This window comes from Aedes albopictus, chromosome 2, assembly GCF_035046485.1.
Source record: "Aedes albopictus strain Foshan chromosome 2, AalbF5, whole genome shotgun sequence".
Taxonomy (NCBI): Eukaryota; Metazoa; Arthropoda; class Insecta; order Diptera; family Culicidae; genus Aedes; species Aedes albopictus.
The window spans coordinates 274137638-274160459 of record NC_085137.1 but is presented as its reverse complement, the minus strand read 5'-3'; the positions used below and the strand labels follow the sequence as shown (position 1 = coordinate 274160459).

Here is a 22822-nt window from a genome sequence, read left to right as displayed (position 1 = left end):
CTGGAACAGTCATTCCGAGATGCATTCATGGCTGACTTTTTTATCTGAAATTTGCCTTCTTAATTAACAGGCTGTTCTTTTGGGATATTTTGGAATTGCGATTTTCCTTTTATTGTATGTTATTCAAAGTTGAGTGATAAAATTACTGACACTAGTTACCACTCTTATAGAAATACAACCTTCTTTAAGTAAGGTTGAAAGTTATCTCATTCAACGATTTTTAATTTTCCAAGATGGAAGGGTGATTTAAACCACGCTGAAGTGTTCTGGTCTGGAGCTCGGTGAAATCACCTAGAGCTCTAAAAACTAACAATTCACCTGAATTCCCATGGAATTAATCATTCTCATATTTTTCTGGGGAATGTCCCATTCTGGGGAATAATTTTCTGGGGAATGTCCCATTCTGGGGAATGGATTTCTGGGGATTGGGTCATTCTGGGGAATTCCATTCTGGGGAATGTCGTTCTGGCGAATGGGTTTCTGGGGAATGACATACAATCGATTTTAACTTCTTCTCATGAAGCCCGATCGATCGATCCCATATTGCATGGTATTATAGATCAAACTACTATTCCGTGGCCGCCATCTTGGATATGGTCCGCCATCTTGGATTTCAAAATGGCGTTAAATATTGATTTTTTACTTCTACTCATCATTGCCGATCGGTCGATACCCATATTGCATGGTATCATAGCTGAAACTACCATTCCGTGGGCGCCATCTTGGAAATGGTCCGCCATCTTGGACTTCAAAATGGCGTAAAATATCGATTTTTGACTTCTACTCATTAAGCCCGATCGATAGATACCCATATTGCATGGTATTATAGATCAAACTGCCATTTCATGGCCGCCATATTGGATATGGTCCGCCATCTTTGATTTCAAAATCCCGTCGGATATTCATTTTTGAGTTCTACTTGTGAAGCCCGATCGATAGATACCCATATTGCATAGTATCCGAAGCAGCATTGTCGTTAAAAAGCATATATTCTGGATATTCTGGACCGCCATCTTGGAACTTAAGTCGCCATCTTGAATTTAAATATCCTTGCTACCACCTCCACATCTTAAGGAATGTGTGATTAACAACTCTGCCGAAGAAATGAACTGTAAATCAATTAACCGTTGTCAAGATTCCAAGGAAATAATTTTTTTTTCGCGTTGGAAATGATGCTCTCAGATCGTGACAATATACATTCTTTGCAGCATCGTTTACGCTACCTAGTGAACCAGTCACATACTATATTGTCCACTATGAGCAAGGTATGGGTGTGCAGAACATCTTCGCTGAAGAAAGTATTCTAAAATTTTGCATAATTTTGGAGATATTCACATCCAAAGGACTGTCCTATTTATAGGACGCTGGGCGTTCGGGGCATCTGTCCTATAAATAGGACGCTGGGCGGATATGGGTTAACAGTAGAAAACATGCAATTTTATTTTGGACACCTCCTATATTAAGCGTTCTAGATGAATGTTAAGAGATTGGCTGCCTAATGCTTCTTAATTGAACATTTTTCATTGCAATAAGGCATTTGAATTTTTTACAATTATTATTTCAACAATTTTGGGGTGAATATTGTATGTGACTGTGAAGTGTATGTCGTCTTGCATACCTGTGCATTTGAGGGGTTTTAGTGAAAAAAAATACATTTTCGATAATTTTGAAGTAAATTCGTAATTGTTAAGCGTATTTTCAACGTAAGTCATCAGAATAGGGTCTATTTGATCCAATAATCGATATTGAGAAATATCTACTTTTATTAGCTCTCCGGAACAAGGCATACATCGCCGAGGATGTCCAAATTATATACATGTCCAAATTATATTTTTTACCCTAAATAGTTTTGAATAATTTTTCCCTGTCTTCAACGCTCGGGAAACGCGTAAGCGGGGAGCCAGTAACAGAGGGTAAGACATCCTCGCCTCAATTCGACGATCCCTCTACAATTCCAGACCTAGTTCAGATCAACTCTCTGATCATCAACCCCGACAATGACAATCGTCCGCACGCAGTGGTAGACATACTCGGGAAACAAGTTATCGGATTACTCGACAGCGGTGCCAACTGCTCGATTAGTGCAGACCTGGAACCTCACGTGTTCCACTACGTGGACGATATAATCATCTGCTCACGCACCTTCGACGAGCACATCAAGCTGATGAAAGAAGTGGTAAAGCGGCTAAGGGACGCTAGACTGACTATCTCCGCAAAAAAGTTGAAGTTCTGTCTGGAGGAGATGAAGTACCTGAGATATGTGCTGAACCAAAGCGGATGGAACGTAGATCATGAGAAGATTGAGTGCATCGCGTGTTTCCCAGCTCCGCAATGCAGGAAGGAGGTACAGTGGTTCTTGGGGATGTGCAACTGGTACTGCAGATTCATTGCGAACTTCTCCAGAATTGGAGTACCGCTGACGGAGCTGACGACGACGAAAACCAAGTTCCGGTGGACGAAAGATGCAGAAGACGCGTTCCTGAAACTCAAATCAGCCTTGGTAGTAGCACCAGTCCTAGCGATGCCAGACCACACGAAGCCGTTTGCGATTGCATGCGATGCGAGCGATGTAGCAATTGGCGCGGTACTGATGCAGGAGACAGACGGGGAAGAACATCCTATTGCCTACTTCTCTCAGAAACTGTCCTCGCCAGAGCGAAAGTATTCTGTGACAGAACATAAATGCTTGGCCGTCATCCGGGCGATAGAAAAGTTCAGAGGGTACGTAGAAGGCACGAAGTTCACGGTACACTGCTATCACTCTGCCTTAAGCTATCTGTGATCAATGAAGAACCCTACAGCACTCATGAGTCGCTGGATATTTAGATTGAACGCCTTCGACTTCGACATGAAATACCGGAAGTGAGAAATCAACACGGTACCGGATGCTGTGTCCAGAATTGTCAGTACGTTAGTTTTCGCTGCGGATGCTTCTGTCGATCAGTGGTACCAGAAGTTAACAAAACGAGTGCAGCAAGACGGGAAAAAGTTTCCAGACTTCCGCCTAGTGAATCAAGAGCTTTACAAGAACTGCAGCTGTAGGAATGAAGAAGGCGCGCTGACACACCGGTGGAGGAAGGTAGTCCCGCTCAACCAGCGAGCTGAAGTTATTGTGAAGTTCCACGACTCGACATCAGGAGCGCATCTCGGATTTCAAAAGACATGGCAGAAGCTGCAGAGCCACGTTTACTGGCCGAAGATGATGGATGACGGCACATGAGGGGATGCGAGACATGCAAAGCCAGCAAAGCACCGAACAGAAACATGATGCCGAACATGGGTGGTCCCAAACCTGCCCGTGTACCTTGGGAATTGGTGTCGGTCGACTTCGTAGGTCCTTTCACTCGTTCTCGTGACGGAAACACAGTGATGCTCGTCGTAGTGGACTGGGTGACGAAGTACGTCGTCGTTCATCCGATGAGATCTGCGGACGCCGTAAAAATGGTGGAATTCCTAGAACAGCACATTTTCCTACGCTACTCTCGACCACGGATCATTCTCTCGGACTACGGGAAACAGCTCCTGTCGGCTGTTTTCAATGCGTTGATCGCCAAGCATAACATCATTCACAGGAAGACTGCCGATGGTGAACAAGGCCGAGAGAGTGAACAGAGTCTTCATCACCTGCATACGAGCCCTGTTGGATGAAGATCACCGAGGCTGGGACGAAAACCTGCAAGCGATCGTAGCAGCCATCAACGGAGCGAAGCACGAGGCGACCGGTGTCAGCCCGCACTATGCAAACTTCGGTAGAGAGGTGATACTACGCACTGATCTGTATACTCAGCAGAAGTTGAACACGCCCGACGATCCGAAAGTGGCGCAGGACGTACGGCTCTCGGCGATTCGACGCATTCACCAGTCCATCATTCAGCGCATAAAGAACAACTACGAGAAGACCAAGCCGCGGTACAACCTGCGGACACGCGACATAATTTTCAAGGTTGGCGATCTCGTCTGGCGAAAAACCTTCACTCAGTCTTCCAAGGTGGATCACATCAACCGCAAACTCGACTCCAAATTCACTCTGGCGATGGTGGTGAAGATCCTAGGGAGTAATCTCTACATGCTAGAAGACGTGAGGGATGGCAAGCGAGGACAGTACCATGCCAAGGACATAAAGCCAGATTAACGAAGTATTTTCACAAGCTATGTAAGCAGCAACAGGTGTCAACTACGAATTATCTTCGGAGAATCACCCAAATACGCGAAGCGGTCAAGATTCCATGGTGCAGGGTGCGAAACCAGACAACGCCCAAGGGTAGCGGAAGGAACGCGGTGAACATAACAAGCTCCGGAAACACGGAGTACCCTGACGGTGCTGCGCCGCACAAGAATCATCTCTGCAGTGGTGTCTAGTTCGTCGTTTGGCGGCATTCATCAGACAACGGACCCTAAGCGAGCACGAATTAGATCCCAGTCGAGCTCCCAAACCAGGTCGAGCGTTCACAGTCAGGTGTGATGGGCAACATCTTTTTTTTAAACTACCTCTCCACCTTGACCATTATACAGCTATGTACGCAAATTGTGGAGCCTCGTAGTCGTGCGGTTAGGGTCACCAAGCTTCTAATCGCACCATGCTATGGGGTGAGGGTTCGATTCCCGCTTCGGGCGATGAAACTTTTCGTGAGGAATAGTTTCTTCTCCGTATCCACTGGTGCATGCTCCGTGTGTCCCTTGTCTAGTGTTTAAGTTTCATTCAGTCTGTGCAGCCTCTGGCTGAAGACGGTGTCCGCGTCTTTTAAAAAATTCGTTTGTCGGCTACGAACTTCGCAAGAAGTAAAAACACGCTTTGCGGTCAAGACCAGCGGTACACCAACACTTCTATCGCGCCAAGAAGTGTACCGCGCACCGTTCGCGATCGTGAGAAATCGCACCCTGCGTCTTTGGAAACGGGGAGCAAGGATCTCTGCAGTACACCAGCTGGCTTCCGGATAGGAGAAGTGAAGAGTCGAAGATCGACGACCAACAATCGGTTCGACGCGGCTCAAAGCTTACGGCCACTATCGGGCGCAGCGGAATCGCATCTGGGAGTACTGGGAGAGGAGAAGTGCGTACGGGCGAGGGAGATTGAGACCCCGAAAACCACCCAGGGAATAGGGAGGCTCCAAATACCGGAAATTGGGACAACGCGACAAGACCACAAACCTACGGAAGATTTGGGAGATTGGGACCCTGAAAGCAGCTCAGCGAGTAGGGAGGCTCCAAATGCCATGAACAGCGACTAAATGAAGCCTACGGAGGGCCCGGGAGATTGGAACCCTGCAAGTTGGAGGATGGCCCCAAAGACCAACAGAAGTGTCGGCACAGCGAAGGTAAGAGGACACAGCCGGCGAGGGAGATTGGGATTCCAAAAGCTAATAAGGTGACGCCAAATGCCATCGACGGACAAGCTATGCAGACAGCGAGCAGGAAGATGTTAACGACGAGCCTACGAGCCACCGAAACACGTCTTACGGCAGTGGCTAGAGGACCAAGATCATCAAGTGAAACCTCGCCGTTCCTTGCAGCACAGTTGGCCAACACAACAGTTGTCGTACACGGTCTAAACATCAAACATAACGACCCGCCAAACATCAGTGGGGACCCTTCACTGAGGATACAGTTCGTATGTTTTTCATAGTTTACATCTTATGAATCAGTTATTATTTTTTCATCATTTCATTATTCATTTCATTATTTTTCCATCATTTCATAGTTCTCGTATGCTTCTCGTAGATTTATTAAGCTATCAAGAGAAATCATAAGGGCGTTGAGGATAGGAGGACCAGTCAGAAGTAGGAGAATGATGGCCTGTTAATCAATTAGTTAACTATGATCAGTTTGTGTTGAGATTTTTTTGTTGTGTGCGCATTCCCTTAAGAGCTTTCCGGGGCTCATCGAGCCTGTGTTGTTCCCCTCGATAGCCATACACAACAGGATCCAGGGCGAAACAAGGTTCGCTCTAGGAATAAACGAAAACGACATAAGCCCAGAATTCCCACACCCAGAGAGACAGCCACCACACCTGGGACCCATCAACACATGGGCCGGCTATACTTCCTATCCGAGGCAAGGCGTGATCAGAAATTTGTGTCCCAGAAATATCGACTAGGATTGAACCTAGACCCAATTGTGTGAGAGGCAACCACGCTTACCACTACACCACCGACGCCGCTAGGGCTTGTGTTCAACAACAAATCCGACAATTAAAACCATCAAAACAAAAACTTAAATAGAGTTGCCAAATTGTAATGAACAAATCTGTGTAGGGTGACCAATTTGTCGAATGAAAAGTTCACCCCGGTAATTCTTCAGCAATAATTGTCGAATTGCCGGGGTTTTTTGGTACCGCTTGCTTGGGTTTGGTTCAATTTTACATTTTAATACTTACGATGGGACGTCCAGAACCAGTTCCGGGATTGTATGTGGTCAATGACTTGTTTCTTGCTTACTGTTAATCACTATTCATAAAAAGTTGCGAATTGATATACCGCATTCATGTGTTTGGTTATTTTTTGCACTTGGCCAGTTCCGGCAAGATACCCTAAACCGGTTCCGGAACACTACTGGTAGCCTTAGATGTGGTCTGAGACTATTTTCTAGCTGACTGTCGTCTATAAATGACGTAGGGGGAGGGGGGATTTTGAGATTGTGTGACGAGCCATGTATAAGGTATGGAAAATATGCTACGGGGGGTGGAGGGGGAATAAAAAATCAGACAAAAATGCTTCGTCATTTAGGCAGCATCCATTTATTACGTAACGCTAAAATCAACATTTTTCAACCCCCACCCCCCTTCGTAACGCTCTTTTGTATGAAAACCCGAAATTTTTTGTATGGGCCGTAGCGCTTGGCCATACTCCCCCCTCCCCCTAGAACGTTACGTAATTTGTGGACGGCGCCTTATGGACACCTCCTTCAACATTTGTCCACTATCGGCGAAACACCACCCATTATCAGTTCCGGAACACTACCGGTTGACCCAAATATGGTCTGTAACTATTTTCTTGCAAACCATGCTTATCAGGTAACCGAGTCGCGATTTGTTGAGACGCATGCATGGGTTTGATTCCCCAAATATAAAATGGCTACTTTTAGAGAAAAACTCGGAACCGATTCCGGAACATTACCAATTCCAGAAAAATGGTTTCAAATGCGGCCTGCGCCTATTTTCTTGCTAACCGTTCATCAGGTTATCGAAAAATCCACGATTTGATATGCCGCTTGCGCATGTTTGGTTCCCTTTTATATTTGGTCACTTCCAGTGTGACACCCGGAACCGGTTCAGATATGATCTGAGACTATTTTCTTGCTTACCGTTCATCGTGTTATCGAAAATGCCGCGCTTTGAAGTGTCGCATGCACGGAACTGTGACCGGAGGCCGGACAAAACCTCAATAATTGATCTCAAAATTTCATCGCATTGATATATTTCTCTTATTAAAATAATTCAACTAAGAAAAATCCAAATTTCCAAGCCAATTGAATGAAATTTGTCCAGGGGAATTTTTCAAAGTTGGTAAATTATGTACCGAACAATTTGTTTTTATCACCTTTATTTCAAACTATGGTTTCAATGGCGCAGTGTATAACAAATCTATTATTTACCATTGCGCGAAAATTGTTGAGCGCAAGTGCTCGTATACCTCCGCCAGTACGGTAAATCGTGTTGGTGTTTTCGGCGCAGTATTCTTTGGCCCATTCGCGCACTTATTGTTAAAAACACCAGAACGATTAAACGTACGAGCTGAGGTCTATTAGCGATTTTACACCATTTTCGCTCTCTATTTTCTTGCAACGGATAATAAATTTGTTGTTGTTTTGGGATACTTATCACCGTAGTATTAAAGCATTTAATTGAAATTTAAGCTTACATTTCGTCTCCTTAATGCTAGAACTATGTAACTCAAAAATCATAGTTTCGAGAAAAACGACTTTGAAAATTTTACAATTTTTCATGCAGTTGTTCCAAAGGTATGAAGGCTTTAAAATAATTATTCTTTAGCATTGATTGCTTATTCTGCTTGTAGTCTTTCTGCTACAATAAAAAGTTTTGAACTATTTTGGTTTAAACCTTCAATAGAAACAATAAATGGTTGAACAATTGTCGAGTTACCTAGTTATAGCACTCAAAATGCAACATAAATAATGGCGGAGATGTTCTGAGATACCTAGTTTTTACTACTATTGATATCAATCTTTTCAGTTTTCTTGTTGCAGTATGCAAATTTAAAAGGGTTCACATAATAAAATTAACGTGTAATAACTGAATTTGCTAGGATGCCTGCTATATCACCACATGACACCTCAAAATGTTCATAAAATAATCGTCTACGAACAACCAAAGTTTTTAGCTAAATCAATACAAGTAAAATATTTTAAGCCCAAAATGAAAAAAAAATCAGTATTAGATATTCAATTTACTAACAAAAGAATGACTAGTAACATTTCCACGTCCAAGCGTCCGATAGCTTTTAACCTGTGTGATTGGAAATAGATATGATTTTCTCAATTACCTGGCTATAGCACTCAGTTCTTGTATTCTACGCTGACATACCTAGTTTTGAAAATGGTGAATATTTTCGTCGTTTATAATCGTATTTCATTGGTCTTTGGATATATTATAGAGCTCAAAAAGCTCGATATAATGATATATTCAACTTGAAAACGTCAAACTTCGAGTTACCTACAGTATCGGACAATAAAAATGCACCAAAGCCGTTTTCCCATACAAACTAGTCAACTTTGGATTGCCATATCTCAGTTATGTCTCAACCGATTGTTTTTATTTTTCTATGACAAACTACAAAACATTTCATTTTTTAAAAACTATTGAAAAAGTTCAGTGATAAGTATTGATACAAAAGTTACAGATAGGTTGAATTTTGACAATAAAAATGCACCAAGACAAAACATTATGTAGCCAAAAATGCTGAAGTCAAATCACTATGGTGTCTTCGGCAAATATGTTCCTTGGGTGATGACCAATAAATTTGGTGAAGACACTATAGCTATCTGACTTCAGCATTTTCGGCTACATAATTTTTTATCTTGGTGCATTTTTATTGTCAAAATTCAACCTATCTGTAACTTTTGTATCAATAGTTACACTGAACTTTTTCAATAGCTTTTGAAAATTGAAATGTTTTGTAGTTCGTCACAGAAAAATGAAAACAATCGGTTGAGACATAACTGAGATATGGTAATCCAAAGTTGACTAGTTAGTATGGGAAAACGGCTTTGGTGCATTTTTATTGTCCGATACTGTAGTTCTAGCATTACGGGGACGATTTGTCGTCTTGTAAGACCATTTAAAAATGCAGCATTTATTGATTTTTTGGATGATAAATTCAGGCTAAATTGATCTATTGAAATTATTTGGAACGATCAGGTGTATTGCATCTAGTATTGGTCTAGTTGTTAGGGATATACATACGTCACTGTCTGCGCTAATAACGAGAAAACACATTACAAAAAAGTTGTACTGGAGATGCATGGTTGCAGAATAGCCGAAAATTCATAAATTTTATTTTTGAACGTAAACCTATGTAAAATATCTCATGAAATTCGCGTCCAAAATGTAAAAGCCATTGTGATATATTTATATGTTGCGTTATCACTTAGGTAGAATGGATAGGGGAGGGGATTGTAGATACGTGTTCATTGTCGCGCATTCGATCTGTGGAGACACCCCTGCGCTGACTACGCCTGTGTTCTATTTTCCTGTACACACACAAACACTCGCATCAAGAGAAGAAGACGTCAGTCATGGTCTGCTTGTGGTTCAGTTAGAACGAAATAAAAATCAACTCATTATTTGTTAAGTAAAACTATCGTTTCGTTTTTATTCGCGGCACGAAACCCATATTGGTGACCCCGCCGGTTCGTTAAACGTTTTTCGCGTCCGGAAGTCGGTTCGTTAGTCGCCTTATCCGAAGGAAATCGGTCGGAATCGCAGCTGCTGCAATGACGCAAGCGCAACCACACAACTTGACGGCAGCCGCAGTCTCTGTCAAACTCCCGGATTTTTGGAAAAATGATCCGGCAATGTGGTTTGCGCAAGCTGAGGCGCAGTTTGTGTTAGCCGGAGTAGTTGCAGATGAAACAAAATACTACCACATCATAAGCAAAATCGACCAATCCGCAATATGTCAGATTGCGGAATTGGTTCAGAACTCACCGGCAGCGGACAAATATAAAAAAGGGAAGGACCGCCTAATCTCCCGCTTCGAAATATCTGCCCAAGGAAAACTAGAACGTTTGCTTAACGCGTGTGACCTGGGAGATATGCGCCCGACACATTTGTTGGCTCGCATGCAGGAGTTGGCGGCCGGTTTTAACATCAGCGACGATGTCATGAAAGTCTTGTTCCTTCAGCGTATGCCCGAGAGAATCAAACCCGTGTTGACAATTAGCGAGGATGCTCTTACGAAAATTGCGGAAATGGCAGACGAAATGTTGGAGTCGTCGAGTTCTGCCACAGTGGCGGCAACGTCGCCCGCTTCTTCAGTGATTCCCGGATTCGAGCTGAGTGCTATTCAGGAACAGATTGCCACTCTGACTGCCGAAGTTCGTCGCTTGGAAACTAGTGGACCAAGAAGCCGCTCATCATCACGGACTCGCCGAGGATCGAATGAAAACGTTTGCTGGTATCACCGGAAATATGGACGAAATGCTCACCAGTGCCGGGAGCCTTGTTCTTTCGCCGGTTAAAAAAACTAAATCAGTGTCCACCCGAAGCGGCTGAAGTGGACGCTATTTCCGAAAGCCGCCGTCTTCACATCTACGATCGCACCAGTAATTGCCGTTTTTTGATTGATACCGGATCGGAAGTCTCCATTATCCCCGCCACAAGAAAGGAGCGCTTGAGAGGCCCAACATCATTCCGGCTGCATGCTGCAAACGGAACAACTATCAAGACGTACGAATCCAGATTCCTGACTACAGACTTGGGCTTGCGACGCCGTTTTTGTTGGAACTTCCTCGTAGCTGATGTAGGGTCTGCGATCATCGGCGCAGACTTTCTCGCATTCGGGGTGGTTTCGACTGGAGTTTGTGCACAAAGAGTGTGATTCGGCTTTAACAGTCAACAAACTTGCATCGATTACTTTTTAATCTTTGCCGACGTTTCGGTCCGGGGAGTGGACCTTCTTCAGGGCCTGGAATTTTATTATATTTACTGACATTACGTATTTACATTATTATATACTGGACTTACTCGATTTTAAATCAACAAGTTAAAATTTTTTTGTTTGCTAATTGTAAAATGTCGGGTTTAAAAGGGTTAATCTTCCTCCACTGGGGCATCGCTATAGAGGAAGATACAAATTAATACCTAAACACATCGTTCGACCTATATTTTGTTGCATGGTTATTAGACCTACATCTGGATGAATTAGCCTCTGCTTACGGTCAGGGAGTTTTTCGATGTTGCAGGGGACTTAATTGCTATAACTGTGCTTGACACTGTTTGCTACGCGAGGTTCCTAGTATGGCGCACTTTTTACTTGTACCTACAAACGAGATGTATCTCTCAGGATGGACTTGTATTGGTTGTTGTTGCGCTGTTTTCAGGTTGCTCTCCAGATGATGGTCGCGGTGGAGGTTTGTGTGTCTGTATTTGCTGTATCGAAGATAGGAGATAGCTGTATACTACGCTCAGACCTTCGGTATCAGTGCGACGGTTGACGGTGTGTGGGGTACTTCGTATATGACACATCTCCAGTGTGGGTAGAGATTGGGGTTTGTGGCTGTTGTCGATGATCTTCGGATTGTTTACATCGAACCAGTGCTCTTCGGAGATGCTATGTTCCATGAGAGCCGTTTTCTCTTTCAGATGCTGTACTCTGTTATCGGAGTAGTGTTCTCCATCATCCAGCAGTCTCCGAAGAGTGTTGATGTGCGTATTGTGTCCGTACATCCGCGTTCTTAATGTGTTTGTTGTCATCCCTACATAACAACATTGGCAGTCTTGGCAGTTAATTCTGTAGATGACGTTACTCTTGTCCATAGGTGATACCGGATCCTTTGCGGTTTTGTTCAACCAACAGAACGAAAATATCACCTTCACATGTGAAACGGAGCATGAGGAAAAACTGCCGTATCTAGATCTTCTAATTGTACGAATGGATGACGGGAGCATTAAAACCGATTGGTATTCCAAACCAATGGCTTCAGGACGGCTTCTAAACTTTCACTCGTTCCACCCACTGGATCAGAAGTTGGCAGTGGCAACAAGTTTCATCGATCGGGTCAGATCATTAACTACGATCAAAAACGAAGCTGAGCAAAACAAGACCATCAAGGAAATCCTTCGCAGAAACGACTATCCTTCCCATCTGATCAACAGACTACTACAACACCCACTAAAACTAAGTCAGCATGAGACACCAACACAATATCGCTCCATCATCAACGTACCCGGATTAAGCCAACACATCAAACGCATCTTACGGGAAAACTTTCCGTTGGTCGGCATAGCATGTAGGAATGAACACACGGTCAGCTGTCTCTACAAAACCGCAAAGGATCCGGTATCACCTATGGACAAGAGTAACGTCATCTACAGAATTAACTGCCAAGACTGCCAATGTTGTTATGTAGGGATGACAACAAACACATTAAGAACGCGGATGTACGGACACAATACGCACATCAACACTCTTCGGAGACTGCTGGATGATGGAGAACACTACTCCGATAACAGAGTACAGCATCTGAAAGAGAAAACGGCTCTCATGGAACATAGCATCTCCGAAGAGCACTGGTTCGATGTAAACAATCCGAAGATCATCGACAACAGCCACAAACCCCAATCTCTACCCACACTGGAGATGTGTCATATACGAAGTACCCCACACACCGTCAACCGTCGCACTGATACCGAAGGTCTGAGCGTAGTATACAGCTATCTCCTATCTTCGATACAGCAAATACAGACACACAAACCTCCACCGCGACCATCATCTGGAGAGCAACCTGAAAACAGCGCAACAACAACCAATACAAGTCCATCCTGAGAGATACATCTCGTTTGTAGGTACAAGTAAAAAGTGCGCCATACTAGGAACCTCGCGTAGCAAACAGTGTCAAGCACAGTTATAGCAATTAAGTCCCCTGCAACATCGAAAAACTCCCTGACCGTAAGCAGAGGCTAATTCATCCAGATGTAGGTCTAATAACCATGCAACAAAATATAGGTCGAACGATGTGTTTAGGTATTAATTTGTATCTTCCTCTATAGCGATGCCCCAGTGGAGGAAGATTAACCCTTTTAAACCCGACATTTTACAATTAGCAAACAAAAAAATTTTAACTTGTTGATTTAAAATCGAGTAAGTCCAGTATATAATAATGTAAATACGTAATGTCAGTAAATATAATAAAATTCCAGGCCCTGAAGAAGGTCCACTCCCCGGACCGAAACGTCGGCAAAGATTAAAAAGTAATCGATGCAAGTTTGTTGACTGTTAAAGCCGAATCACACTCTTTCTCGCATTCTTTGGTATTCTCGTTGACCACAAAAACCGCTGCCTCATCGACAACAAAACAAAACTCCACTCTATCGGTGGATTAGTATCTACTTGTCTGTACGGAATAACAACAATCAACATTGACCATCCATTTCGAGATCTTTTGCATGAGTACCGCGACATAACGCTGCCGCACGCTATGTCTGAACTAGCAGATTATAAAAATTGAATGTACATCGGGTTTCTTTCCACACAATATCAGAATTCATGCTATATTATGCGGAAACTTTTAAAATGTTTCATGGGGGAAATTTTGATTTTTTCATCTTTTTAACTGTTTTTCATATAAATTTGCATGAAATTCTCATTTTCGGCCAATTTCTCCCCCATACAAAATGTATGGAAAAATATTCACCGACAGAATATTGACCTCGCAGCACCAAATCGGAGTTCGCCAGTTGCACTAGCGAAGCGAAGTTTTCAGCGAACTTTCTGTCATTCCTCATCCGACCCGACATGCATCCCTGATGTTTTCGTTTTCAGTCCGACGCCGTGTCGACAATCACGACTTTATCCTACCTGGGCGTCTGTCAGTGCGAGCGCGCCAAATTTTTCGTGAGTGAGCATGTGGTGTTGGTGGTTAAGGTGAAACGGTACGCTAAGCGCTATTAATTAGAAAAATTGTTTCGGTAATGTCGATCGGCTTTTTTTTTGCGAAAACGCAAACTGAAATGTATTAATTTATTAAAAATAGTAAGCGCACGGGTACAATAGGTTAGCAAGTTCGGAATTTTGTGTGAAATTAGTTTTTGTTTTCACCATGGAAAAATGCTTCTGACTACCATGGTGAGTTCGTCTCATTTCCCCTTAAGTTCGCTAGTAATGTAATGAAGTTTGAGCGATGCTCATTCTTCGGTTTTCTTCCAAATCCACAATATTTTGAAACCTTCTGCAAATGAAAATATAGCTTGAATAGTGCTGTTTAGTGGCAAGAAACCCGCTGTACATTCGATTTTTATAATCTACTGGTTCTGACATAGCGTGTGCCGTCAACGATACGAGCAGCAGTGAAAGAACGTGAAGTCAAGCACTACATTGTCACAAAAGGTCCTCCTGTCGCTTCAAAAGCACGAAGGTTGGCTCCGGATAAGTTGGAGGCTGCAAAGAAGGAATTCAAGGTTATGGTAAGTTTCCAGTTCCCAAGTAGAGCGCTCAAGTAAAATTCCTCCTTTTTCCGTAAGTAATTTTGACATTTGTTTAACCGACAGCATTTTAACGAAAAGATGCTGTAAGAAGGATGTGAGAAATAGGGCACTGCATACGGCGGTTGCTAGATAAATTGTTCGTTGTTCGTGTGGCGTTTCGTGGCCTTGTTGTTTACGATTTGGACTTAGAGAAATTTCGTTCGTTTCCTCAGGAAGTGTGATTGAAATTAAAATTTAATTTTTGCGCGCGTATGTGAAAAATCCAGATTGTGAGATTTCAACGGAATTCCAAGGGAAATGCCAATGAGAGACATTGCGCTGGGATTCTAAGGGAACTTTTAATGGTATTACAGCGAGAACTATGGTTGGATACTAATTATAAATTCTGCAATATTGGAGTTCGGACTACGGTGGGAGGAATTCTGCTGGGACTCTGACGGTTACCTTGTGGAGTTTTAGACGAAATACGAGGTAGGACAAAGCTTCACGGGGAATTTAATGAAGATTCACGAAAGATTCTTTGTGATGAATCTTTTGGCATTCCGTACGAAGGTTTTTCTTTGGGGTTCCGCAGAAAGTCTTCTTGAAATTCTTCCAGATGTTCCACCGAAAAATCCACCAGAAGTTCGCAGGGGATTCTCATAAAATGTCTCTGAGATTTTCATTAGAAGTTCTACAAAAAATCGCTCCGTGAGTTCCTTCTAATTCAGGATTTATTTATTTATTTTGTTTTTTTTGGGGATCTTCTAGGAGTTCCTTCAGGGTTTTCTCCAGAGGTGTTTTCTAAGATTCTACCAGGAGTTTTTTCGAACTATTCTACAATAATTTCATCCGGGACTACTTTAGTATTTTTTATCCGGAGTTCACTCAGATATTTATTCGGAGATTCCCGCAGGAATTCCTTCCGGGATCATTTCAAGAGTTCCTTCTAGGATTTCTACAGGAATTCATTCTTAGATTCATCCTGGAGTTCTTTCAGTGATTCTTCCAGGAGTCCTTTCTAAGATACAACTTTTTGAGATTCCTCTAGCTTGTATCTGGACGTTTCTTATGTGAATCCTCAAAGAATTCCTTTTGTAATTTCTATAGCTTCTTCCGGGATTCCTCCAGGAACTCCTTCTAGGTTTCCTCTAGGAGTAAATTTATGGGTTCCTCTCATAGTTTCTTCTGGTATTTCTCCAGGATTTTCTTCTAAGATTACACCAGGGGTGGCATCCAGAAATTTTACCCGGGATATCTTCCGGGAATTTTTCAAAAGTTCTTTCCGGAATTTCTTCAGGACTTCCAGACTCCTGGAAAATAATTCATCCAGGATATCCTTCCGGGATTCCTCCTAGAACTTCTACTGGGATTCCTTGCAGATTACATATTCTGGAATTCATTCTGAAAGTTTCTTAAATTTTGCTCATGGAAATACTCCAGAAGTTTTTTTTATTCTTTATGGAAGTACTCCAAGACTTGCTCTTGAGTTCCTTATAAAATTCCTCCAACCGCTTCTTAACGAATATCTCCAGCAGTTTTGCAGGGAATATCTACACGAGCTATTTTAGAGATTCTTTCAATAGTTTCTTCCCAGATAAAAATCTGAAGACATTCCAAAAGGTTCTGGAGAAATCCTAAAAAAAGGCGTGAAGGAATCCCTGAAAGAACTTCTAGAATAATTTCATAGGAATCTTCTGGAGGAATCTCTAGAGAATTCCATGAAGGAATTTCTAGAGAATTCCATGAAAGAATCTCTGAAGGAATCCCGTATGGAGTTACAGAAGTAATCCTAGAGAGAACTCCTGGAAGTTCTGAACAAATCCTAAACAAATTGCTGGAAGAATCTCTGAGGGAACTCCCTTTGGTATCCCAGAAAGAACTCCTGGAGCAATCCTGAATTTATTTCTAGAGAGATATAGGAAGGAATTTCTGGAGGAATCCCAAGCAGAAATTCTGTGGGAATCTCAGAGCAATTCTCGTAGGGATCTCGGAACGAATTCCTGGAATTCAGAAAGATGTCCTAATAAAATGGTAAATGACTTATTTTTTACCAGGAATAGTGTATTACGTAAAGCTAATACCATATTAATTTCATCAAAATCGGTTGAATATTGGTGGAGAAACGAATGTTTAAAAAAATATCACTTCTTCACTGTTATAGCTGAGGAATTCCACGGAGTCATGTCAGTCGATCCTGAGCGACCATTTCAAAAATATCTGAAACTTTGCACAGTTTTTCAATTTCATCTAAATCGCCATTTTTCGATATTAAACCTTCATATTCACTCACGACTAACTTTTCAAAAGGGTGTATGCGAAAATAGTTCAAAAATATTCTAAAAGCTGTACAGCAAAAACGGATTGTTCGATTGTTATGAATTTTTCAGCAAAGTTAGATAACTAAATGATGATTCCTTAGAAAATATACACTGTAAAAAATTTCTTTTTTTACTTTAAAAAAATATCATCTTTGTCACAAAAACTCAAATATCTCAAAACCCTATCTTTTTACCAACGTCAATTTTTTAGGGGAAATGGCCCACTATATCAGCTATCTACCATCAAATTTTGGTGATGGTAAACTGATAAACAAAAAAGTTATGACATTTCAAACATTTCACAATTTTTACATTTAGTAACAAAAAAAAAATTTTTCTGTGTAAATTATTTCGAGAATTATATTTTGATGCTGATTTTATTGTAAAGGCTACCGCCTGAATTAAACAAGTTGTTTTCATGATATTTTTGTTTGATTATTCATAATTACTTTAGTATCTATTTGAAACTTAGACGCGATCCAGTGTTGTGATCAAAAACATTGAGAGTGTCATACTTTTTATTGTACGTGACTGGTGAAAAAATCCCTTGATAGTGTTGAAAAGCTGTTGATTATAAGAAAAATGGAATTAAACTTATTTTTAAGAGAAAAGCTGTATAATAGAAGTTTTATATACGCGTATACGTCTAGTTTATCTGCAAAAAAAATTACCTCTTAAAGAACAGACTTTATGATCGGAAGAATGTGAGTAACTTCAACAACAACAAATGCATGAGAGGTACATACCATAGACAAACAGACGAAACGCCTAGAACAATTTTCGTGAAAATCCATCGCCCAGTTCACACTAACACCACCTGGTGGAAATGTTTCACGAAACACTGCGTTGTGCAATATCGTCATCAGAAGGCGCTAGTGTGAAACGTCAAACGCACGATGGGCGCTTTTCTGGTTATGAAAGCCACAACCAAGATTCAAAATGATCGTTAAAGGCGTGGTCAATGAAAATTTCGTCAGTGTTACGTTTGTGTGTCTGTATACATACCATGACAATGCTCACGAAAAAGCAAAGAAATACTTCGCTATGGATATTAAAAATTTATTAGTAATTTTTTTCTTCAGCCAAGCAAACAACACCAAACTAGTCAATTAAAACTAATAAGTGATTTTGTTTATTATAATCTAACGAACAACATGAACAGTCGCTTTCTCAAAGGTCTTCAACTCAACGCTGTCTTGTAGACCGTTTGATGAAAAAAATGTTCAAAAGAGTTACGAAATCTCACCGAGAGCACCATAGATAAACTGAAAGAGACTGGTTATGCCCAAATGCCCACATTGAATACAAATTTACTTGCACGTCCTGCCGTCTAGACTTTGACAAACGAGCCATCTGTATATCATCGGTAAAGCAGGGCGCAGGAAGTTCTAAAACGACAACAACTGAGAAATTGCCAGAAGTGCTAAGTGCAGAGAGTCATGCCACCGCACCATCAGCGACATCTGTTTAAACAATTTAATCACGCCCCTTTTCAAAAATGTTTTGGAATATTCTTCAACATCTATACCCATTTCAATATTTTTAACGTTGCAAAACACGCTTTCAACATTCATCTTGAAGAAGAGGGAAAACACTTGTCCTCAAATGTAACAGCAAATTAATGAATAAGGTACACCGGGGCAAGTTGAAACGGGTGGGGCAAGATGAAACAGCGGGTTAACATGATGTTTTCTAATGATAATAAATAGTTTGATCGCCGTAACGCATAGTTTTTGATTCAAACAATCTTTTAACGAAGGATAAATTACCAAATTGTATTGAAATCTGTTTCAAAACTTCGTGTTTCATCTTGCCCCACCCACCCATTTCAACTTGCCCCGGTGTACCTTAAACGACTAATGCGCGGAGGGCGTGATAAAATCGGAACATTACTGTACATATAACATACATAATACATAATAAAAACAGCTTGTTTTACTCACGCACGGCCATTAACAATAAAATCAGCATCAAACTGTGATTTCCGGCCGAAATAATTTACACTAAAAAAAAAAAATACTAAATGTGATAATTGTGAAATGTTTTAATTGTCATAGCTTTTTTGTTTATTAGTTCATCATCACCAAATTTTTATGGTAGATTGTTAATACAATGGACCGTTTTCCCTAAAAAATTACGTTGGTAAAAAGATAGGGTTTTGAGATATTTGAGTTTTTGTGACAAAAATGATATTTTTTAAGATTAAAAAAGATTTTTTTTCACAGTGTATATTTTCTTAGGAATCACCATTTAGTTATCTAACTTTGCTTAACAATAAAATCAGCATCAAACTGCGATTTCTGACCGAAATAATTTACACAGAAAAAATATTTACCAAATGTGAAAATTGTGAAATGTTTGAAATGTTATAACTTTTTTGTTTATTAGTTTACCATCACCAAATTTTTATGGTAGATTGCTAATATAATGGACCTTCTTCGCTAAAAAAATTACGTTGGTAAAAAGATAGGGTTTTGAGATATTTGAGTTTTTGTGACAAAAATGATATTTTTTAATGTTAAAAAAGATTTTTTTTCACAGTGTATATTTTCTTAGGAATCACCATTTAGTTATCTAACTTTGCTGAAAAATTCATAGCAATCGAACGAACCATTTTGGCTGTACAGATTTTTGAATATTTTTGAACCATTTTCACATACACCCTTTTGAAAAGTTAGTCGTGATTCAAAATTAAAATTTGATATCGAAAAATGGCAATTTAGATGGAACTGAAAAACTGTGCAAAGTTTCAGTTCAATAGAAAATCATGAATTAAAAAATTTGCTTAATTTTGATGCTGTTGCTTGGAATCGCTCAGCTCTAGATCCAAAAATACTGAACCGATTTCAATCTGTTCTGTATGTAAAGTATACATGTAGAAATATTGTGTAAAAATTTCATTCAATTTGATCTAGCCGTAATAAAGTTATAGCCGCATATGTGGCACAAAGTCACAATAAGCAAAAATGTTTTTTTTTGTATCGTGACATTCAAACAGTTATAACTTGAAAAGTTTTCAAGCAATTTGGCTAAGAATAGTTTTTATAATGGATTTACAAATTCAAATGTTAATAAAAATCGGAACAGTCATGACAGTTGTACAAACAAAATAGTACACACGGAATAAAATGATTAAAAAGTACCTAAAATATGCCTTGAAGCGGTTTGATTTTTTTTATCTGTATTAACGAGATTTTTAGCCCTGGGCTAGTTCATCTCGGGGCCCACGCTTTACTTTCCTTCCGAAGGAAGAACTCACATTTTGCGAGTTTGTCGGGAGTGGGATTCGATCCCAGGTCCTCGGCGTGATAGGCGTGCGCTTTAACCATCACACCAGGTCCGCTCCCTGTAACATTTGATTAGAATTTTGAATACTAGAAAAACGTATTGAGTTGAACCGATTTTGAGATTTTTTTCCAGTTTATTGATACTCTGTTAAGAACTTCGAGTCAAATTTTCAGACGTCTTGACGAGTTACATCAAAATTATAGCCTACACAATTTTTAAAACGTGTGAAAAAATTTGCTAAAATTTTATTTTATGATATTAACAATATCTGCGCCTAGATCTGCGCCAATACCAAACTGAATTTGTTGCGATTGTTATGGTATTAGCTACACATTATATATTATTCCTGTTCAAAAAAATATTTGATTTTGTGAACGCAATGAAAAGCTATACATTATTTTCTGTGTCCAAATTTCATCGAATACAGTCTTTACTTCCAGGGCCCATATAGCCGAGGCGGTAAACGCACGGGTATTCAGCATTACCATGCTGAGGGTGACGGGTTCGATTCCCGGTCGGTCCAGGATCTTTTCGTAAAGGAAATTTCCTTGACTTCCTTGGGCATAGAGTATCTTCGTGCCTGCCACACGATATGCACATGCAAAATGGTCATTGGCAGAGGAAGCTCTCAGTTAATAACTGTGGAAGTGCTCATAGAACACTAAGCTGAAAAGCAGGCTTTGTCCCAGTGAGGACGTTACGCCAAAAAGAGGAGAGGAGTCTTTACTTCCCTGGTTCTAGTGCACCGTAGAACATTCAACAAACGAAATGAAATGATTATGATGCAACAGTTTTTAGAATCATTGTCTCCTCATCAACTTAACTCAAATGCTATTTCCTTTTTTAAACTGTCGAACTATTTATAAACAATTCAGTTTTGGGGTGTCTTTATAAATTTTTAAACTACGTAACGGCAAATTATTCAACCTCAAGAAATTCAATCTTGTGTTCTGATGCAGCCATGCTGAGGGACGACGGAGTACACATTATAGAGCGACACGGCTAAATACTAATGCACACTGTGAACGCGCAGGCGCGAAAGAAGAAACACAAAGAAAGAGAAAATGTCCCTTTTACTCACGGAATAATACATCGACATATTATTCCGTACGGAAAATCAACAACATGACTGACAGCATCGCACGACAGTGCCATCTGTTGACAAATAGCTTTCTGGCTGCGAATTACTTATCAACTGCAAACGCTTAAGTAATTTTGATTGCAGAAGTTTTACGTGAGCATTACTTGTCCTATCCTTTTACACAGTACTTATCAAGTGGAAACTAGCCATTATGTCAGAACTAGGAAAGTAACTATTCCAGATCGTTACCCTGTGCCACACATTCATGATTTATTGAATTCATTTCAGAGTAAACGCATTTTCACCACGATCGATCTAGAACGCGCCTACCATCAAGTACCAGTACACGGAGACGATATTGCAAAAACTGCAGTTATCACGCCGTTTGGCCTATTCGAGTTTTTGACAATGCAAAATGGCCTGTGCAATGCTTCACAGACATTTCAGCGGTACATGCATCGAATATTCGGCGATCTAGAATTCGTCATCGTTTTTATTGACGATATCTGCATTGCTTCGTCGTCGGAGGAAGAACAGCGTAACCACGTACGCGTTGTGTTCGAACGTTTGCAAGAGAACGGCCTCGTTATAAATCTCTCGAAATGCAGATTCGCACAGTCTCAGGTGGAGTTAGAACGAAATAAAAATCAACTCATTATTTGTTAAGTAAAACTATCGTTTCCTTTTTATTCGCGGCACGAAACCCACAGATCTTTTGCGGCAGCATCACGGTGTTGTGTTCAACAAATGCATTTTTGAGCAAACACAAGTCGGCGTCGGTGGTGTAGTGGTAAGCGTGGTTGCCTCTCACCCCAGTCGGTCGGGGTTCAATTACCGTCGACGCCGATGGGATTCTCTGAGACATAAAATCCTTGATCACGCCTTCCTTCGGATAGGAAGTGAAGCCGTAGGTCACGGCCCATGTGTTGATGGGTTCGATATGTAGGGTCCTCAGGTTTGTTGGCTGTCTCCCTGGGGCGTCGGAATTTAGGGCTTAGCTCCTAGACCCAGCCGACGTAAAACACAACTGACGCCGGACGGTGCTAGTTGGCCAGAAAAAATAAGAAGAAGAGCAAATACAACAGAGCATGCATTGAAAGATTATTTCGATAGACTGCATTAATATCGGCACCATTTAAGTGAATAGTTATCAAATCTGAAGTTTATCTTTTGTAATAAGTTAATAGAATAACGGATTTCTCGAAAATTCCAAGGGAATGTACCTTTTGTATACATCATTTTATTATCTAATCATTCAAGGTATCATTTGCTAAAAGATCGGATAGTCGGCGATATTTGTGTCAACAATGCACAATGGTCCACGAAACAGATTTACGAGGAAAGATGCATTCAGCGCCTTCAAATGATTTTCTAGATTAATATGGTCTTCTACAAAGTTGTTCCTAATAATAAAGCCCTCTTTTCAATATACATGAAAATTAGGGTGGTCCATATTTTCAAAGAAATTTTAATCAAACTTTTTTATTTGCAAGA

The 22822-nt window shown here is 40.8% G+C and overlaps 2 protein-coding genes across 4 annotated transcripts; both read left to right on the top strand.

The window, feature by feature from the left end:
* The first annotated feature begins 9948 nt into the window (after positions 1–9948).
* LOC134286563 (uncharacterized) lies at positions 9949–10695 on the top strand. Its single transcript, XM_062848192.1, has one exon. The coding sequence runs from the start codon at positions 9949–9951 to the stop codon at positions 10693–10695; it is 747 nt and encodes a 248-aa protein (XP_062704176.1).
* A 1277-nt stretch (positions 10696–11972) lies between these two features.
* Positions 11973–21297, top strand: LOC134288095 (uncharacterized). 3 transcript variants are annotated; one of them, XM_062851820.1, is made up of 3 exons: positions 11973–13150; positions 13226–13316; positions 13376–21297. In XM_062851820.1, the coding sequence occupies exon 1, from the start codon at positions 11973–11975 to the stop codon at positions 12999–13001; it is 1029 nt and encodes a 342-aa protein (XP_062707804.1). In that variant the 3' UTR covers positions 13002–13150; positions 13226–13316; positions 13376–21297. The 3 variants fall into 3 exon arrangements, with proteins under 3 accessions (XP_062707804.1, XP_062707802.1, XP_062707803.1); XM_062851818.1 differs by having other exon boundaries at positions 13226–21297; XM_062851819.1 differs by having other exon boundaries at positions 11973–13316.
* Positions 21298–22822: the final 1525 nt, after the last annotated feature.